Genomic DNA, 16356 nt, shown 5'->3' with positions numbered 1-16356 from the left:
CTATATTACATTGACTCCATGCATGGTAACATACCAAACCGCTTTTGCCACTATTACCTGTCCAAATAAAACGTAGTTTTTTGTCATAAGATGAGCCAGTTGACCGGCAACCTGACTTCCATACTTTCAAACCAAATACATTAGCACAACCATGAAGATTTCGCAATAATTTTCTTAATATTATATTGGAGAAAACCAAATAAATGCAACTAGAAAGTACTGCATAAGGTCAAATGCCCATTTAGTCGCGCTTTATAAGAAATGTAAATTTACAAAACAGATCATTCACAGACATTTATTCAATCTATCATAGCAATGTATATCAAATACACACATTGACTCAATCTCTAGTAGCAAAACACACTATATAAACACATTTGTTCAATCTCTTAAAACAATATATATATATATCATACACACATTTATTCAATTATTGGCTGAAATTTTAATCAAAATATAGTTATTAATGAACAGCACTAGATGTGTTCATTTTACAGTAACAATACGACTCCACTGTATTGCCATATTAGTACACAAACTCCATGAATAGTTACTTCACATCGTCCGTACATATACTTATTACGCACACGCCCTACATAGTTACTACACATCGTCCTTACATATACTTATTACACACACTCCATACATAGTTACATCACATCGTCCGTACATATACTTATTACACACACTCCCTACTTAGTTACTTCACATCGTCCGTACATATACTTATTACACACACTCCATACATAGTTACTTCACATCGTCCTTACATATACTTATTACACACACTCCATGAATAGTTACTACACATCGTCCGTACATATACTTATTACGCACACGCCCTACATAGTTACTACACATCGTCCTTACATATACTTATTACAACCACTCCATACATAGCTACTACAGATCGTCCGTACATATACTTATTACACACACGCCCTACATAGTTACTACACATCGTCCGTACATATACTTATTACACACACTCCCTACATAGTTACTACAGATCGTCCGTACATATACTTATTACACACACTCCATACATAGTTACTACAGATCGTCCTTAAATATACTTATTACACACACACCATACATAGTTACTTCGCATCGTCCGTACATATACTTAATACACACACTCCATACATAGTTACTACACATCGTCCTTACATATACTTATTACACACACTCCATACATAGTTACTACACATCGTCCGTACATATACTTATTACACACACTCCATACATAGTTACTACAGATCGTCCTTACATATACTTATTACACACACTCCCTACATAGTTACTACACATCGTCCGTACATATACTTATTACACACACTCCCTACATAGTTACTACAGATCGTCCGTACATATACTTATTACACACACTCCCTACATAGTTACTACAGATCGTCCATACATATACTTATTACACACACGCCCTACATAGTTACTACACATCGTCCGTACATATACTTATTACACACACTCCATACATAGTTACTACCCATCGTCCATACATATGATTATTACACACACTCCCTACATAGTTACTACACATCGTCCATACATATACTTATTACACACACTCCATACATAGTTACTACACACCGTCCATACATATACTTATTACACACACTTCCTACATAGTTACTTCACATCGTCCTTACATATACTTATTACACACACTCCCTAAAAAGTTACTACACATCGTCCATATATATACTTATTACACACACTCCCTACATAGTTACTACACATCGTCCTTACATATACTTATTACATACACTCCCTAAAAAGTTACTACACATCGTCCATACATATACTTATTACACACACTCCCTACATAGTTACTACACATCGTCCATACATATACTTATTACACACACTCCATGAATAGTTACTACACATCGTTCATACATATACTTATTACACACACTCCATACATAGTTACTACACATCGTCCATTCATATGATTATTACAAACAATCCATACATAAAGTTCGAATGCATCATCCAAACACATAGTTCGTACACACCATACAAACATTGAGTTAATGTTAACTATCCATACATACATTTACTACACATCGTCCATACATATACTTATTACAAACAATCCATACTTTTAGTTCGAATGCATCATCCATATAAGTTGTTCTTACACACAATATAAACATAGAGGTAATGTTAACTATCCATACAAATAGTTATTACACATATTCCAAACATATAGTAAGAATGCATAATACATACATATAGTTATATTACACACCATACACACATAGAGCTATTACCCAGCATCCACGCATAAAATAATTACACATCATCCATTTAAAAGCGTTATTACACACCATAAAATATGATTATTACAATGATTCCATGCAAGTTAATACACACGGTCCATACATAGAGTGATAAAACATAATCCCTTATATAGAGTTAGAACTCACTATTCACACATATAGTTTTACACACCATGCATATACAGAGTTACCAATCACGATCTTAATAGAGATATTATAAACCATCCATACATACAGTTATTACATACCATCCAAAAAATATATTTTTACAAGTCATTCATGCATAGAGTTATTATAAAATATCAATACAAAGAGTTATTACACACCATTCAAACATAGAGTTATTACACACCATCCATACATAGAGTTATTACACACCATCCATACATAGAGTTATTACACACCATCCATACATAGAGTTATTACACACCATCCATACATAGAGTTATTACACACCATCCATACATAGAGTTATTACACACCATCCATACATAGAGTTATTACACACCATCCATACATAGAGTTATTACACACCATCCATACATAGAGTTATTACACACCATCCAAACATAGAGTTATTACACACCATCCATACATAGAGTTATTACACACCATCCATACATAGAGTTATTACACACCATCCATACATAGAGTTATTACACACCATCCATACATAGAGTTATTACACACCATCCATACATAGAGTTATTACACACCATCCACACATAGAGTTATTACACACCATTCACACATAGAGTTATTACACACCATTCGTACATAGAACAAATTCACACCATACACAGATAAAGATATTACACGCCACCCAAACACTGAGTTAATACACACCATCACACTAATAGTAAATACACACTATCAATACACAGATTTAAAACTCACTATTCCACTTAATACAAAACGGAATAATTACACATCGTCCATACATAGACTTCAAATTCTTCATCCATGAATTGTGTCTATATCAGAGGTCACTAACACAGCATGCTTGCAGCACTTATATTTTACAACATTTCTATAAACAATAAGGGTGATTGAAAGCTTCCAAAGCATGGATATTTAATTCACTATTGGGAATATTTGACTTTATCCAATAAAGTTATATCTTTCTTTTATAAACTGTATAAGACTGAATAAAAAAGCACTTATATCATTCTGAAACTTGTAAACGATTGCGACCTAGACAGTTAAAATTTGGCCATATTTCGAAATACAAAACCTTTGCCTTTTTTTAAAACACCCTCAAGTCGAAACGCAATAATTATGAAAAGTAAATAAATTGCAGACACCATAAGCCTACGTTAATATTACGTCTTCTTATTTCAATAAGTTAACAATATCGTAATTAACTTATTCAAAGTTAATAAATTGCAGACAACATAAGCCTACGTTAATATTACGTCTACTTTGTTCAATAAGTGAACAATATCGTAAGTAATATGGAAAAACAAATTGCAGACACCATTAACTTACGTTAATGTTCCATCTACTACGTTCAGTAATTGAACAATATCGTAATTAACTTATAAAAGTTAACAAATTGCAGACACCATAAGCCTACGTTAATATTACGTCTTCTTATTTCAATAAGTGAACAATATCGTAATTAATATGCGAATATTTAATAAACTGCAGACACCATTAACTTACGTTAATGTTCCATCTGCTAAGTTTATAAACTTAACAATATAGGAATTAACCATTGAAAAGTAAATGAATTACAGACACCATAAATGGACTGCAATGTTATATCTACTAAGTTCAACAAGTTGAACAAAATAGAAATGAACATTGGAAAGGTAAATGAATTGCATACACCATTACCTAACGTTCATGTTCCGTCTATTTAGCTCAGTAATTGAAAAATACAATAATTACAATTTGGGAAAGCAAATACATATCAGCCACCTATTGTGTCAATCAATTTACATTGATGTAACGTCGACTGCGTTCAGTAATTGAACAGTATAGTAATTAACTTACGAAATGTAAATGAATTACAGACACCATTATCCTTCTTTCATGTGACGTTTTATATTTTCAATACATCAACACTATACTCATTACAATGGAAAAGCAAAAAGATTTAACGCACGTTCTTGTACCGTCAACTTCATTTGTTCAGGCGTCTTTCCCTTTAACAAAACAATATCTCATCCAATAACTATGTTCAAAACTTGTACAAAGCAAAAAACAAAACATCATACAATGATCAGTACCTTCATGTACCGTCTAATCAGTTGAACATATGAACAATGTACTTATTTACATGGGAATACTACAACTGATATGAATAACCAAGGTTTAAATTAATATGCAGAAATTTCCATAAAAGGAAATTTCAGGAAACGTTCACATACTGATTCATTTATGTTTTTCATGAAGTTTCTTGTTATAAATTCAATTCTTTATCAATAAAACAATGCGTCTGTCAGTTTAAGAAATTAATAACTCATCCAATAACTATATAAACAAAATAAACAGAGCAAAATACAAATGGTGTCATGTTTTTCATGATTTTTTTTTGTTATAAATTCAATTCTTTACCAATAAAACAATGCGTCTTTCACTTTAAGAAATTAATAACTCATCCAATAACTATATACACAAGTTATACAAAGCAAAATACAAAACATCATATAATGTTCGGTACGTACATGTACCGTCTTATCAATTGAATAAATGAACAATGTACTTATTTACATGGGAATACTACAACTGATATGAATAAAAAAGGTTTGTGTATATACAGAGATATTCCTTATAAGTGAATTTCAATGAAACGTGTACATACTGATTTCTTTCAGTTTTTCATAAAGTTTTTCGTCATGAATTCAATTATGGAAAAATGTATATAGCAGACAGCATGTTATACAAGCTTTCGCTTGTTTCCTTTCCTCCAATGATACATACTGTAGATGTAATCTTAAAACACACTATTGTTATTCTATGATATCTGAATGTAGTTATGAAACTAGGAAAGAGAGGTAGTTCAATCGTTCAATTTATCATATCTCTATCTGAAAGTTTTGTATTGTTATAAATGTCCCATGTCAGCCTTGGGATGTTATTGAAACCAATGGTGAATACCAACGTGGGTATCACATGCATTGTATTGATTATGTAGAATCCAAATAATAAACAGGTAAAACTCAAATAAATAAGTAATGATAACTATTTTTCATAATACGTTCAAAACGATAAAACTTCTTTACAAGCATTATGGTTATTACTTAATCAAGAATACACATAGATCATACAGTCAATAACGTAAATAAAACATATCAATATCAAAAACAAGTATTGCAAATGGCGTCTTTGTTACATCAGAGTGATTCATTTATAAGATAATCAAAGTCAAATGTATGGCTGTTCCACTGAACGTTTCACTCTTGACAAATGGACAGTTGCATTCTTGAAACTCTTGATAAAAGGGGGCAATCATAAATGATAACTCTTGATAAAGGGGCCAAATGGAAAAGACAACTATTGATTAAAGTGGGGGGGGGGGCAATTATAAATGATAACTCTTGATACAGAGGGACCAAATGAAAAAAAAAAACTCTTGATAAGGGCTGGCAAATATAAATGATAAATCTTGATAAAGGGGACCAAATGAAAAAGACGACTTTTGATAAAGGGGGGAGGTAAAATAAAATATGTATGATAACTCTTGATAAAGGGGACCACATAGAAAAAATAGCATTTATTGATAAAGGGGGGGGGGCAAAATGGAAAAGGTAAGTCTTGAAAAAGGGGGCCAAATGGACAAGATCATTTCTGATAAATAAAAATTGATGAAAAGATAATTCTTGATAAAAGCAGTCGAATATAAAAGATATCTCTTGAAAAAGGGGGCCAAATTAAAAAGATTACTCTTGATAAAGGGTGGGGGCATATATAAAAGACAGCTTTTGATTAGGGGCCAAATGGTAATGATAACAGTTAATAAAGTGGCCAAAAGGTAAAATATAACAGTTAATAAAGGGGACCAAAGGGAAAAGATAACAGTTGATTAAAGGGATTAATTGGAAAGGATAACTGTTGATCAAGGGGAACAAAATACACCATATAACTCTTGATAAATGGGGCAGAAGGTGACTTCTAATAGAGGGGGCCAAATGGGAAATATTATAAATATCTTCAATCCGAGCGTAGGGTGTTTTTCGGAAACGATGTTTAAAACACACCCTGTGCGAGGGTCGGGATGAACCTATCTTACACGAGCGGCTATGGTAGATGCTTTTTCTCCCACCCCAGTTAAACAAAACTTGGTTGTCATGGATATGCTCGCAGTGATTCAGATTACATGTTACAAGTCCAATAGTTCGGAGGAGAGTGGAGCATTATTTCTTGAAATATGCGTGAAAACCTTTTTGTGGTGACATTTGAAGCGAGAAATAGTTAATTAGCATTCTAAATATTGCTACAAGACAAGGTTTCTATGATGTAACAGACGACTGTCTTCAACAAGGGAGGTAATTACAAGGTGGTGACCGTTAAAAAGGAGTTCCATACCGGCATGTTATCCTCGCCCGTGGGCAAGATAAGAATTTCTAGCATGGTTGAATTATTGGATATACTTATCCGAGGAGGGCGAAGTCTATGGTTGTTTTTATCGTATGTGCCTATGTTGTTATAATTTATAACACATGTTTGCATCATTCTTTCAACAAGAAACTAAGCAAGTATCTTTCAAACGTTCTTTTAAAAAACGTTACATATGATTCAAGAAAAGGGACATTTCTATACCTTGTGAAAAAAACACTATCAAATGACGAGAGTATTTACAGAAATGTATGCTAAAATGAATATGCAATTAAAGCATCTACAAAAGAAATTTCAAATACGTTCAGTTTCACAAATTGTGTACATTGTTTTTCTTACACTTTGCATGAGTGTACTCTAGTATCCCCATTGCAGGCACCAATTGTGCTGATTCTTTTGTTACACTTTGCCATATTAAACTCTAAATCTCCAAAATGGCAATTGTGCTTGTGACACTTTGCCTTATTGAACTCTAAGTCGCCATGCAGGCACAAATTGTGTAAAACGTTCTAATAACACTTAGCATGAATGAACTCTCCGTGGTAATCTCCCGTTGTCAAACATTCCGACGTCCTACATGCGTGTACATTCCGTAACTTCGGGCTTCTCTGCAGTGGACTCTGCGAGTGCAGACCTGAATCGAGAGAAACATTTCAGCTAGGTTAGAATTTGATATCCGTTTTATTTTTAAAGAATACTTATTTTTTTTTCAAACAAACAAGTTATATCATTATTAGCTTATTAAGTCGTTTCAGATCAGTGTGTATCTAAACTATGAAACATCTGATCTGGTATTCATTATTTTTCTAATTGGATTTAAGAACGATGTAGCTAATCGGATGACTTGTTATTTATAACTGCCCAATACAGTGAATGAAGTAAATGATGTATGACCCTAAGATTTACTTAAGTTGCAAATTGAATACCACCCCAGAAGTTAAACTGAGTTTCATCCTTAAATTAAAACATAGTTTTAAACGACATTATAGTGTTTGGCTGTTTGGAATAATTTTATTTATTTTTAAATCCGCCCGACGCATTAGCATATTCATAACCAGTAGGGCATCAGGCTTACAGACAACGATTGCGTCACTTTCACTGTCATTACTAATACTATCCATCATGTGTTTCCGGCCCGGATTGAAATATCCGATCAGAGTGCATGCGCTTAAGTCGCGAACGAGGCTTGTCGGAAAAATCATGATTATTTTTGGTTGCATACCTACAGTTATTATTATATAGAAATATTGATGTAGAAACTGCATTTTGCATAATTCACCAAAACGCGCGTGCGGCGTTTCTTAATGAAATCAATACCCGTAGTCAATTAAGATCACTGTTTATATCAAGAAGATCCTTCCATACTTATTCATCTATATGCTCTTTATTGAAATGACACAATTTCCTTTTTATTAACAAAACATTGAAATCAATAAGAACTTGGGTTGCGCGTAATTCATATGGCATGGGGTGCCAGATGGGATATTCCAGCATGGCTAAATTAACCAGAAATGCCTATCCGGTGTGCAATAAAAACTATATTATAAATGAAATACATTGGTTCGTCAATATTTCACGCGTTTAGGATTCGTACTTAAAATAGATGATACATCGTCATGGTCGTATGTATAATATTTGGCTTTTTTTTTTAAAAACTGTATCTATTATGTTGTTTTAATTTGTAATGGTGAGACTCTAATGAAGCATTGAAACTCACAAAGATACTCAATACGCTAATGTATTTCACACCTTTTAATAGGTTTTGCATTAATATTTAAAAATATATACCTGCACAAGTTTTATTTGAAAACTGCAAACTCCGAACAGACTTAACTCGTTGGCTCGATATTGCATGGCTCGATATTGCATGACTCGATATACACGTTGGCTCGATATTGCATGGCTCGATATTGCATGGCTCGATATATACGTTGGCTCGATATTGCATGGCTCGATATACACGTTGGCTCGATATAACATAGCTCGATATACTCGTTGGCTCGATATTGCATGGCTCGATATACACGTTGGCTCGATATTGCATGGCTCGATATACGCGTTGGCTCGATATTACATGGCTTGATATACTCGTTGGCTCGATATTGCATGGCTCGATATACACGTTGGCTCGATATTGCATGGCTCGATATACTCGTTGGCTCGATATTGCATGGCTCGATATACACGTTGGCTCGATATTGCATGGCTCGATATACTCGTTGGCTCGATATTGCATGGCTCGATATACATGTTGGCTCGATATACTCATTGGCTCGATATACTCATTGGCTCGATATTGCATGGCTCGATATACACGTTGGCTCGATATTGCATGGCTCGATATACGCGTTGGCTCGATATTGTATGACTCGATATACTCATTGGCTCGATATTGCATGGCTCGATATAAGCGTTGGCTCGATATTATATGACTCGATATACGCGTTGGCTCGATATTGCATGGCTCGATATAAGCGTTGGCTCGATATTATATGACTCGATATACTCATTGGCTCGATATACTCATGGTTCGATAAACTCGTTGGCTCGATATTGCATGGTTCGATATACGCGTTGGCTCGATATTGCATGGCTCGATATACATGTTGGCTCGTTATACTCATTGGCTCGATATACTCATTGGCTCGATATTGCATGGCTCGATATACACGTTTGCTCGATATTGCATGGCTCGATATACGCGTTGGCTCGATATTGTATGACTCGATATACTCATTGGCTCGATATTGCATGGCTCGATATAAGCGTTGGCTCGATATTATATGACTCGATATACGCGTTGGCTCGATATTGCATGGCTCGATATAAGCGTTGGCTCGATATTATATGACTCGATATACTCATTGGCTCGATATACTCATGGTTCGATATACTCGTTGGCTCGATATTGCATGGTTCGTTATACTCGATGGCTCGATATTGCATGGCTCGATATTGCATAGCTCGATATACTGTTGGCTCGATATTGCATGGCTCGATATACTCGTTTGCTCAATATTGAATGGTTCGTTATACTCGTTGACTCGATATTGCATGGTTCGATATACTGTTGGTTCGATATTGCAAGGCTCGATATACTCGTTGGCTCGAACTGGATTAAAAGGATCGTTTCTCTACTTGTTACCGATAGTATGGCTCGATATCGTGAGTGGCGATATAATTCCTCACTCGATGTCATTTTCGCGGTCCCTACGGACTCTGTGTTTTGTTTGCGAGGCTCGATGTCATTTTCGCGGGCTCATGTAAGAATATCACACAATTAGCACAATGCCATAATCGATTAGAACTGCTTGATCGGAATCATAATTAGTATCAAACTTAAGTAGATTAACAGTTTGAGCAAACATGCTATTACTCTAATTTCTGATTTTAATTGGCTCGTGTACAAACGTCAAAATTGTATCATTACATCTGCAAATCTTTTTAAAAAGCGTCATTTACATAAAATAATGCTCGGAAAGTTTCTCCAAATATATATATTTGTATTTATACAAATGTCAAATGCTGATCAATCTAGAAAAGGACCCGGTACAACCTAACCTATAAATATTGCGTGTTTATTGTTTACGCATATATGTGTTTAAAGATTAATAAAAAAAAAAAAAATGAAATTGATATTTTTATAGTATCAAACGCGTCATGTCGCAAACATTACGATAACTATTTCCAATAAATACTCTTCTTTTGCGGATATAACGTAGCAAATAGCAAATGAGTTTTAAACAAGACGTTCTTTAATGTACCAAAGAAAAATACACATTCAGTAAGAAATCCCGCTTGGCTCGATACACTCGAGGCTCGAAGTATTTTAGCCAGTCCCTGGAATATCGAGCCACTGAGATTCGAGTTTATTTGAATAAAGGCTTTGAGTGGCTATTGCAAGTGTAACCGTTTTACGTACTTATAGCTGCACTCTCAAATATTTACCGTTTTTTCAACTTTTTTTGTCTAATGATATAAGATTGCTGACAAAAAATCCCATTGCATAATTGCATATTTCCGTTCGAATATAAATGTTTTATTGCCTAAACCGTTACTAACGGTTTAAGAAAAATGCATAAATAATAACATTTTGAACTTAAATATAAACGTCTGCGATTAAAGTTTTTGCCAGCAGTCGTATATCACTGGTTTCTATAGATTTTCGCAAAAAATGACTCGTTCCAAGACAAACAATAAAAATGTTGTTAAAACGATCAATCTGTGAGAGTGCAGCTTTAAATAAAGGCTAGAATGGCAATTTTAATACATATTTACAATCTATATAACGGAAACTCACTTACTTCTTTGCGGTTGTTTTAAAACGAATGTTCCATATTTGGCCATGATTGAAAATGTCTGGAAACCAACCAACTCGAAGCTCGTCGTTGCATTCCTCGATCTGAATGGCAGCGTCTTCCTCCATCTTTTTCTTCAATGACCTGACATCATGGGGAGGCCCTACTTCACACATGTCTAACACACACTCAACCAAATGTCCAGATACTGCCGCTTGACGAGCGAGACGCTCAACGACGTGTTGTGGTATTGATGCGACATAAAAGGTGAGTTTTGCTGTATGAGCAGGTGAGTGGATGGCAGCCATCTGAGGAAAGTAAAGGTTGTCTGCATGCGGCACTTCACTGGGCAGTATATTACAATCTGATATCTCACACGTGTATCCATAATAAATTGCACTGGAAGCAACATACAAACACAATGTTTCCGATATCTTCATGCTTTCGATCGAAATATGTTTGGTATAGTTTAGTGACGTGTTTGGAGGAGGCACCATCTGATGCCTCAGCGGATTGTACTCGTCTGATTTTACGGTACACCTCTCCAATGTTAATTTTACTGAATGGTCGAGTTGATTAATCCTACCGACGATTTGACAAATTTGTTCTGTTGACATCTTAATCCGATATAGTCTCAACTTCGTGGTATAATCAGCTGAGATAGGCTGTGCAACCAACATCGGTAAGGATGGTTGTTCAACAGCAGAGTTTGATTCCAGGGTTTTTGAGTCCAAGTCACAGTCCACGGAATGACCGCATCTGGTCACGTAGTCAATAAGCCGAATAAACCCCTCTACTGTGATGGTAACAATCCAAAGCTCAATGTATGTTGTACACTCAGATGATACTACCTGCTGCTCGCATTCATTCTGAAGCTGCGGTACATCATATTCCGGTTCTATGGAACAGCGCTTCAACCACAATAACGTACCTCCCGCTTTTATGAAAGACTGCGATAGTCGTCTGAACTGTTCCTCTGACATGCGGATACGTTCCAAGTATACGTACTTCAGGTGAGAGAAAAGACCTTCCCGCTCATTCTGTGGAATAATGTTTTGGTATAATTATGACATGTATCTTGAAGAAGTATTAACATTAGTATCAGTAGTAGTCATAGTAGGTTGTAATAATAATAATAATAATAATAATAATTTTAAAAATAATAATAATAATAATAATAATAATAATAATAATAATAATAATAATAAAAATAATAATAATAAATTTAATAAATGAAATAAATAATAATAATAATAATAATAATAATAATAATAATAATAATAATAATAATAATAATAATAATAATGATAATAATAATAACAATAATAACAATAATAATAATAATATTTCTAATTAGAAAAATAATAATATAATAATCAAAATAATAATAATGAAAATAATAATAATAATAATAATAATAATACAGTCGAAACTCGTTGGCTCTATATCTCATGGGTCGATATCCTCGTTGGCTCGAACCAGATTAAAAGGACCGATTTTTTATACTCTCTGTTCATATAAAATTCGATCGGATGGCTCGATATCTTGAGGGACGATATTTCTCCACGCTCGAAGTCATTTTCGCGGTCCCAAGTTAGAATTTCACACTTTGTTTTGTATGCTTCGGTCGATGTCATTTTCGCGGGTTCAGTTAAGAATCTCACACCCTAATATGTTTGCTTGGCTTCATTTAGCACAAGGCGCTAATCGATTAAAATTGCTTGACTGGTATTATAATTATTATCAAATTTAAATGGTTAAACATGTTGATTTAACATGCCAACACTTAAAGTTCTGTCTCTAATTGTTATCCATCTATAAATTTCTATGCATTCTGATATACCTTATGAGCTATAGTTGTGTTACCCACTGTTTAAAATTGCTTGTTTGTTGTTTCCGCATAAATGTATTTTTATCATAATTAAAAAAAATCAAAATATATTTTATAAGTATCGAATAAATCATGCTGTCACGTAACAGAATAGAATGTGACGTAATACGTTATATTTAAGATATAATTAAGATTTAATTAAATGGATATGTGTCTACATACTGTATGTTTAGTAATGTAGGGCATATTTGATTGACATTTGAATATGAAAATGGTTGACAGCCGACCTGGTACAAATGTACAAAATGGTCATGTTAATTACAAAAACGTGTATTCCTTGGGTTGTAAAGCTGTCATATTCAGACCACAAATTAGTATAAGAGAAATGATTTTGGATGTAAAAGGACAGTTGGCTTAGGCCAGGCAAGCAACGCGGCCTTGGGTCCTTTAATGGACGGCAGTTAGGATGTGGGATTACCTTAAATGTCATGCTGTATTATATACTGATTATTATACTTAGAAAGAACGTTGAACAATAAAGACTTAGAACACTTGAACAGTTGTTGGTTGGTTACTGAACGAACTATCACGAGAGTTGAGTGAACAGTAGCGTTACGGGACACGTAAAAGTTTGGCGCCTGCTGACCGAAGATATTCAAGAACAGGGTTGACGTGGAACACAACGGGGAAGTACTTACAACTATTGGATCACATTTCAAATGAAGAAGAAAAAGGTACATGATGACAACTGCGGTTCGAGTGACTATGGACAGCGCGACCAGGCCACGGGACAAAAGTTAGTGACGTTTTATTACTTTGTATTTCTTGCCTAGATATGACATGTGTTGCTATAATTTTGGGATATTTAACGGGGCAAAATTTTAAAGTTTTGGATAATAAATGCAATCAGATCCAAGCTGTTCTTTTGAAAGAACCCCTAAGTAATCTAATTTCTGACTTAACAACGTTAAATGCAAACGAAGAGCTTGTCATGTATTGAACTAAATCATTTAAGTACATTATTGACTAACTAGATGAAAACGAAAACTAAGTCATTTAAGGACATTAATTGAATAATTAACATGGAAAGAAATGTAATTAAAAGAAGTTTGAGTAAACTTATTTAGCAGGTCTAACATTAATGAAAGTTGCATAAATACAAAAAATAATGACTTATACTCAGGGTTTAGTGCAAACACTGAAGATAATACAAAATGAGATATTTTTTATGTCGAAGAAGGAGACAAATGGCAGGTTTCCTTACTTCAGTTGTCATGTAACTGTAAATAATTGTCAAACACATCAGATAGGTAAATGAATGCAATGTTACCTGTAATTAACTTGACATTAATGATATGAAATCATTAAAATTAAGTAAGTTTATAGTCTTGTAAATAATTGTAGTATTTTGTCAATATATCATTTTATATAATTTTGAGTAAATTGGTGATGGTTTTAAAGTTGTAAAAAATCATATAAATAAATCATTGTTTGGATCATAGAAAGGTCTGAGAGAGAAAGCATGCAAAATAAAAAGTATTTTTTTTAGATGTCATTAAATAAAGTGTATCGCCTGAATACGGCAAGTAATTTTCAATTTCGAAATCACTAATAAAATTGTTTGTTAGGTAGTAAGTAATCTAAATGTACAAAGTTGTACAAAGATAAACAAAGATAGTGGTCAAGAAAGACCAGGTTTCTTAAAAGTGATTGGAGATGATACGTTCAAGATATTGAATTTCAACAAAATTGTTGGACTCCTGTGAAGTCACATTAGGGTGTGAGTTATTTAATAAATTAATTGAATCACTTATGTATTAGTTTTCTTAAAATAATGGAATAATTATGAGATTAAAAGTTGTCAAATGATAAACATACCGAATCTTCAATCTTGTTCGAAATATCTGTTAGATATCTGCTGATAAGCAGGACAGAACGGAAGTAATGCACATGTTGAATAAATGGGTGTTTTAGTGTGGTAAAGCTAACATATAAGCTTTGTAAAATATTGCATAAAAAAGGTTCTTAATAAAATAAAATGATGTTCATAAAAATAAAACGTTCACAGAAAACTTAGGACAAACATTCATTAAATCAAACATACGAATACTTACGCACAGATACAGTAATTAATTATAAATGGGGCCACTTTCAAAATATAAGCCTGCTTGAAAATATTAAGTTCATGGTAATAGCAACACCTATGTTAATGAAAGGTTTTAAGAAGTACAGGTAATATGTCACGTGATACGAACAGTCAATATCAACATTATTCTTCAGCGGATATTGAGATAATATACCTAGTGGCGATATTGTGTTAAGTGGTCATCGGTGTTTCATAAAGGATCGAACTATATTCTGGTATTGCGTATGTGATGTGCTAACCAATTGGTTACACTTCGGAATATCCAGAGGAGCTAAGCACACATTCTCGTATGACCTGTGTTCAGCTTGACGTCACATGATTAAGTCTTTAGGACCGTGATGATTCCTGTGTGATGGACAACACCAACTTGAGATCGTTAGCATCTTCAATAACATGGACACTTGCACACATATATCTAAGTACACTTCAAGAATTAGCAGTCGTATAATGGCAGAACATTTCGAGTCGGTGGGGACATTCTACAATCAAACAACCCCTTGGCTATAAACTCTACATCTACAACAACAAGGCAGCAGTAACAACAACAACGATGATTCCCTGTCTTTAGAATGATAACATGAAAAGCAGTGCTACATAAAACATTGACTAAATACCAAATTTGACAACAGTTCTGTCAGTGTTAATTACTTGTACTCAATCTGCAGTGTTATTTTCTAATTGTTAACTATGTTTATTAATTACCTGAGGGCTAATTACCAATTAGTCTATATTATGTCAGACATTTTGACAAATAACGTGTCAGTTTACTTTCTATTGCTTACGAAAAGAAAATCTTGCATTAAAAAGGGACGGTATCTATACGTATCTATACAATTTGATATCATTGTTTGGGATTTAGGCACAGATTTTCTTTTGCGTATTTTTTGTCGAAAATACAACTTGATCATCATTGTTTGGGATTTAGGCACAGATTTTCTTTTGCGTATCTTTTTTTTGTCGGAATTACTTTTTTATTTTTTTTATTATTTACCTGTTTGGGGTTGAGAAACATATTTACTTACGATTTTATTTATCTATTCAATTATAACCATTGTTTGGGGTTGACGCAAAGATTTTCTTAAAAATCTTGATAAAAAAAGGACGAATGTCACGTAACAGAATAGAATGTGACGTAATACGTTATATTTAAGATATAATTAAGATTTAATTAAATGGATATGTGTCTACATACTGTATGTTTAGTAATGTAGG

The 16356-nt window shown here is 33.7% G+C and overlaps 1 protein-coding gene across 1 annotated transcript in view; it reads right to left on the bottom strand.

The window, feature by feature from the left end:
• Positions 1–281: 281 nt before the first annotated feature.
• LOC128222421 (uncharacterized) overlaps positions 282–16356 on the bottom strand; it is a 77427-nt gene continuing 61352 nt past the window's right edge. Inside the window, exons 14-15 of the mRNA XM_052931407.1 lie at positions 11174–12207; positions 282–7503 (exon numbers count right to left, since the gene is read on the bottom strand). Of these exons, the coding sequence (XP_052787367.1) occupies positions 7443–7503; positions 11174–12207 (1095 nt within the window). The 3' untranslated portion in view covers positions 282–7442. The remainder of the gene's footprint in view (positions 7504–11173; positions 12208–16356) is intronic.

The sequence above is a fragment of the Mya arenaria genome, chromosome 16 (genome assembly GCF_026914265.1).
Source record: "Mya arenaria isolate MELC-2E11 chromosome 16, ASM2691426v1".
In the NCBI taxonomy this organism is placed as follows: domain Eukaryota; kingdom Metazoa; phylum Mollusca; class Bivalvia; order Myida; family Myidae; genus Mya; species Mya arenaria.
Note: the sequence above shows the minus strand (reverse complement) of the source record. Positions and strands in the feature narration are given on the sequence as shown.